Below are 6021 nucleotides of genomic sequence, written 5' to 3' on the forward strand. Positions count from 1 at the left end.
ATGGAGTACATTTCCTTGTGGTATGGTGGAGCATCTTTTGGGTATATGTCTAAGAGTGGTATAGCTGGTTTTTCAGGTAGATCGATTTCCAATTTTCTGAGGAACCTCCAGATTGATTTCGATAGTGGGCCTAGTAGTTTGCAATCCCACCAGCAGTGTAAGAGTGTTCCTCTTTCTCCATATCCTTGACAATGTGTGCTGTCACCAGAGGTTTTGATTTCTGATTGGTATAAGGTGATATTTCAGGGTCATTTTGATTTGCATTTCCCTGATGACTAAGGACTTTGAACATTTCTTTCAGTTCTTCTAGGACATTCGAAATTCCTTTGCTGTGAATTCTCTGTTTAGCTCTGTACACCATTGTTGGATTTTTTGGAGGTTAGTTTTTTTGAGTTCTTTGCATATTTTGAATATTAGCCCTCTGTCAGATGTGGGGATAGTGAAGATTTTTTCCCAATCTGTGTGCTGGTGATTTGTCCTATTGAAATTGTCTTTTGCCTTAAGGAATCTTTCAGTTTCAGGAGGTCTCATTTGTCCATTGTTGATCTTAGAGCCAGAGCCATTGGAGTTCTCTTTAGGAAGTTCCCCCTGTGCCAATGATAAATGCATTCATCTGTAGTTCCTGACCTCTTTCCAAGTTTTCCATTTCCAGGGTTGCCTCCATTTATGATTTCTTTGTTGTTTCTACTTCCATATTTAGGTCTTGTACCCCTTTGTTCAGTTCCTTCACCTGTTTGGTTGTGTTTTCCTGTATTTCTTTAAGTGAGTTATTTATATTCTCCTTAAAGGTCTCTATTTTCTTCATGAGTTAGGATTTTAGGTCAGAATCATGCTTTTCGGGTTTTTTTGGATATCCGTGGCTTGTGGTGGGAGCACTGGGTGATGGTGCCTCAGTTTATTGGCCTCAAAACTCCTGACATTGGTCCAGTGGACAGTTATGAGCCTCTATGTAAATATTGGCAATTTACTCTCAATTATTTACAAGAAAGGGAATACGTTTTGTGAGCCACCTCTCTTTCCCTACGTTACTAATTCATGATTAAAATTATATAGCAACTATTTTCATCTGTCCTTTTGCAAAGGTTTAAACATACATTACCTTTTGTTAAGATCTTATTAATTTTACTGTTGAAATTGGGTCACTTAAGGTTTTTGAAAGAAGAGTCCCAGACCTGGAGTGAATGTATAATAATTTGTAGGAACTTGAGTGAAGACCTTTGAGTTCTTTCTAGTTCTTTCTAACATTCTTGTTTGATTGATTGATTTTTGCATGGGAGTTATTGCTTTAATATTTACCTGTTGCTGTACTGGAACTCATATTTTAGACCAGGCTGACATCCAGCTCAATGACATACACCTGTGTATTCCTCCTGATTGCTGGGATTAAGGCATGAGTGAAAGCACCCAGTGAGTTCATCATTTTTGTTTTTTAGTTAGTACTTATTCATACAGTTTATCTGATGTGTGCTCAGCACTGTTGAACTGTTTCCTTGGGTGTTTTTATGTCTCCAATTGCCATTTCATGTGGAAGGCTTCATCCTACTCAAGGGTGCAGAAATGACAGTAATGAAGCTCATTCATTATTCAGTTTCTTTCTAAAATTCCTTGATTACATCAGAGCATTTGTGTCAGGGAGCAATATCCAGAATCATATGACTATATTCTTAATATAGTATATATTTACAATGTTCTCAGCAATATATTTTCTTACATACACATGTATGGGCTATTTTAGGGTATAGTGACCTATGATGATGTGCATGTGAACTTCAGTCAGGAAGAATGGGCTTTGCTGGATCCTTCTCAAAAGTGTCTCTATGAAGATGTGATGCTGGAGACATATAGGAATCTTACTGCAATAGGTAAGGCAGTGAATTTCCTTCACTTTTGAAAACAAATGGACTACTCTTTCTTCGTTATTGTTATTTGTTTTTGTAATTTCAGTTGAAAAGGATGATAAATGAGGGCAATAATGAATCATGCTTCTCAAGTTCCCTGAAGTTAATACCTTAAATTTTGTGTAACTTCCAGTAATGTAACATGCATTCTATTGTACTATATTTTAGGCTACATTTGGGAAGACGATTATATTGAAGAACACCTTCAAAATTCTAGAAGATATGAAAGGTAATATTCATGTGCAACTTAATAAGAATAGGTTTTGTAAAAAATGTAAATATATCCTAATAGTTTAAAAGAAAAGCAACATGGTTGAAAAAAGGGGGACTTTTAGTTATGGGTGATTATTACATTCTCACAAAATGATGTACAACAATGTCAGGTATCTAATTTGTGTTTGCAAGGCATTCCTCTAAGTACAAATACAAGGAAATAATGCCTTAACAGATCTCACCATTTGAATCACAGCCCAATAGAGTTATCCTGTAGAACCAGCAATGTGGTTAATCTCCTACCTCTTAGATATTGCAAAAGATATAGACATTGAATAGGTGATAAGTATATGTCTATAAACTTCTAATAAGCATATACCAAAGCTGGTGTCAGTCATATAGGTGTAATAATGTTGCCAAATTTTGTGAGGTGGACAGTTTATGACAGTCAGGAAAGGTGTTATGGAGAAACCTTAATCCCAATACTATTTATTTTTTAAATAGGGATGCCATTAGTTACACTATAAACAAGCCATGTGAACATAGGAGTATTAAAAGAAGCAACAACCTCTCCCTCTTCTAGCACAATTAGAAGATATGTAGTACTCCCCACTTTGAGTAGGCGTCTAAATGTGCTAAGAGTTTGCAGATAATTAGTTTTCCAACATTATTGGATTATTTACAAAAACCACACAATGGAAAATTGCTATGAGTACTAGGATGTACAAATTCTTCTTTTTTTACCTTGGTAGTGTTACATGATACCAAAATTTATGAATGAAATCAGTGTGGTAAAGCTCTGAGTTCTTTCTCTTCAAATATGTGGACAAAGTCATATAAAAAAAGGATACTATAAATGTGAATCGTGTCATCAATGTTCTTCCCATCCCATGAATCTTCAAAGATGCAAAAGAACTGACAATGGAGGGGAGGAACTACATGGATGTAAACAAAGTGAGAATAGATTATGATCAGGTTCTTTTCTACAATTAGACTAATTTGTAAAACTTATTTACAGAGATGAAAAGATTCTTCTGTGTTTTGAATGTGAGAAAACTTTCACATATTCCAATTGTCTTTGCAGGTATGAAAGAAATCATACTGAAGAGCAGCCCTCTCAGTTTATTCAGTGTGGGAAAGCCTTTGCATTTCAGAGTCATAACCAAAGACATGAAAGAATTTATACTGGAGAGAAACCCTCTGAAGATATCCCACATTTTGAAGCTTTTGCCTATCTCAGTAATCTCCAAATACATAAAGCAACAGTTGCTAGGGAGAACACCTATGAGTGTAACCAATGTGGTAGAAACTTTGTATCTCACAGTTCTCTTGAAAGCCATAAAAGGGTTCATACAGGAAAGAAACCTTTTGAATGTAATCATTGTGGTAAAGTCTTTGCAAAAAACAGTTATCTCCTAAGACATAAAAGAATACATACTGGAGAGAAACCCTTTGAATGTAACCAGTGTGATAAAGCCTTTAGACAAAAGAGTGATCTTCAAATACATAGAAGAACACATACTGGAGAGAAACCTTTCCAATGTAACCAATGTTGTAAATCCTTTGCAACGAACAGTGGCCTTCAACTACACAGAAGAACACATACTGGAGAGAAACCTTTCCAATGTATCCAATGTGGTAAAGCCTTTGCAAGAAAAGGTCGTCTTCAACTACATAGAAGATCACATACTGGAGAGAAACCTTTCGAATGTAAGCAATGTGGTAAAGCATTTGCAACAAATAGTTGTCTTCAAAAACATAGAAGAACACATACTGGAGAGAAACCTTTTGAATGTAACCAATGTGGTAAAGCCTTTGCACAAAACTGTCAGCTCCTAAAACATAAAAGAATACATACTGGAGAGAAACCTTTTGAATGTAACCAGTATGATAAAGCACAAAACAGTCATCTTTAAATACATAGAAGAGCGCATACTGGAGAGAAACTCTGAGTGTCATCAATATGGCAAAGCCTTTCAAGTCGATCTACTCTCATACATCATAAAGGAACACATAACACACATAGGAGAGAAACCCCCTAGAATGCAATCAATGTTGTAAGGCCTTTCTTGTCCTTGTTTGTAATAACTGCATAGTATTCCATTGTATAAATGAAACATTTTCGTTACCCATTCATCTGTTGACGGACATCTGGATGGTTTCCAGTTTCTGGTCTGACAAATAAAGCTCCTGTGATCACAATAAAGCAGGTGTCCTGTGGTATGGTAGAACACAGGTTGGGTATATGCCCAGCAGTTGTATGGCTGTATGGCTGTGTCATGAGTAGAATTATTCCCAGTTTTCTGAGAAACTGCCAAATTAATTTTCAGAGAGGTTGTACAAATTTTCACTCCCACCAGCAATGGAGAAGTAGTCTCTTTGCTCTGCATCCTTGCCAGCATATGCTGTCCCTTGAGTTTTCTATCTTAGCTATTCTGATGAGTGTAAGGTGGAATATTAGTGTCATTTTTATTTGCATTTCCCTAATAACTAAGGATCTATGAAATGAAACACACACACACACACACACTTGTCTACTTTTATCTTGCCATTTGGCTCAGTAGCTGGGCACACCTAAGACTCTTATGGCTAGCATGCTCCTCATATGGTACTACTGACTAAACACCTCTAAGTCTGTCCTCAGCTTAGTTGCCAGGTTACCTTTACTCCTGGCTCAACACCTCTAAACCTGTCCTCAGCTTAGTTGACTGGTTAGTTTCTATGAAGCCAATTGATCTTGCTGATTAAGATGCTTTTGGGACACCCCTTGATGATCCATTTTCCGTGTCCACCTACGTTGTAGATGATCCCCTCTACAGCTCCTAGTCTGCCTCATCTCTGTCCTCCTGGGTCATGACAAATCTCTCTGTCCTCTCTGCGTCCTACCCATGTAACTCTAAGTGTCCCACCTCAGGCTTAGCCATTGGTTGTTGGCATATTCATTGATGGATCAAAAGCCAAGTGGTGACAAAGACCTTTAGCATTTGGATACAGAGATTCCTGATTAAGTCAAAGCATTAGAACCAATACCCTACATAGGTGGAAGTAGATAGAGAGACACACAGTGAAATGTTAGAGTTCAGAGAGTCTTGTGGGGAGTTGGGAGAAGGATTAAAGAGCCAGAACGGTCAAGGACACCACAAGATGATCTATAGAGTCAACTGACCTGGGCCCTTGGTGCCTCACAGAAACTAAACTACCATGTAAGGAGCATGCATCAACTGGGCCTTGGCCCTTGCACAAATATTGTACACGTACAGCTTGTTCTTCATGTGGTTCCCTAATGATTGTAGCAGGAACTGTGACTGACACTCTTGCCTGGCCTTAGATTCCTTTCTGCTATTTGTGCTGCCTGGCCTGGCCATAAAAGGACAGGATACAGCTAGTCCTGCTGTGAATAGATGTGCCAGAGTAGTTTGGTAGCAATGGGGGCACATCAAAGTGGGAAGGAGGAATAAGGGTTACTGGAAGGAGAAGTGAGGCAGTGATCAGGATGTAAAGTGGATAAATAAATAAATAAATACATCCTTTAAGTTCAACATGTAAATTTTTTTCAAATTCTTTTTTTTATTAGATATTTTCTTTATTTACATGTAAATTTCTCCTTTCCCAGTTTCCCCTCCAAAAAACAAAGAAACAAACAAAAACAACAACAAAAAAACCCCTGTTGCCTCCCCCGTCCCCATGCCTGCCACCCCACCCTCTCCCACTTATTGGCCCTGGCACTCCTCTACACTGGGGGGATCAAATATACAAAGATTTAAATTGGGCCTGTGGGAAAAAATTCATTAGAATCAATTTTTAAAAATGAAGACTGCACTAATAGGTAGCTAGGTAGATAGAAAGATAGGTAGGTAGGTAGGTAGGTAGGTAGGTAGATAGATAGATAGATAGATAGATAGATAGATAG

General features: G+C 37.7%; 1 protein-coding gene across 1 annotated transcript in view; it reads left to right on the forward strand.

The window, feature by feature from the left end:
- Nucleotides 1-4317, forward strand: part of LOC116091128 (zinc finger protein 120-like) — an 11607-nt gene extending 7290 nt beyond the window's left edge. Inside the window, exons 2-4 of the mRNA XM_031372197.1 lie at nt 1736-1862; nt 2067-2127; nt 3196-4317. Of these exons, the coding sequence (XP_031228057.1) occupies nt 1736-1862; nt 2067-2127; nt 3196-4027 (1020 nt within the window). The 3' untranslated portion in view covers nt 4028-4317. The remainder of the gene's footprint in view (nt 1-1735; nt 1863-2066; nt 2128-3195) is intronic.
- Nucleotides 4318-6021: the final 1704 nt, after the last annotated feature.

The sequence above is a fragment of the Mastomys coucha genome, unplaced genomic scaffold, assembly GCF_008632895.1.
Source record: "Mastomys coucha isolate ucsf_1 unplaced genomic scaffold, UCSF_Mcou_1 pScaffold15, whole genome shotgun sequence".
In the NCBI taxonomy this organism is placed as follows: Eukaryota; Metazoa; Chordata; class Mammalia; order Rodentia; family Muridae; genus Mastomys; species Mastomys coucha.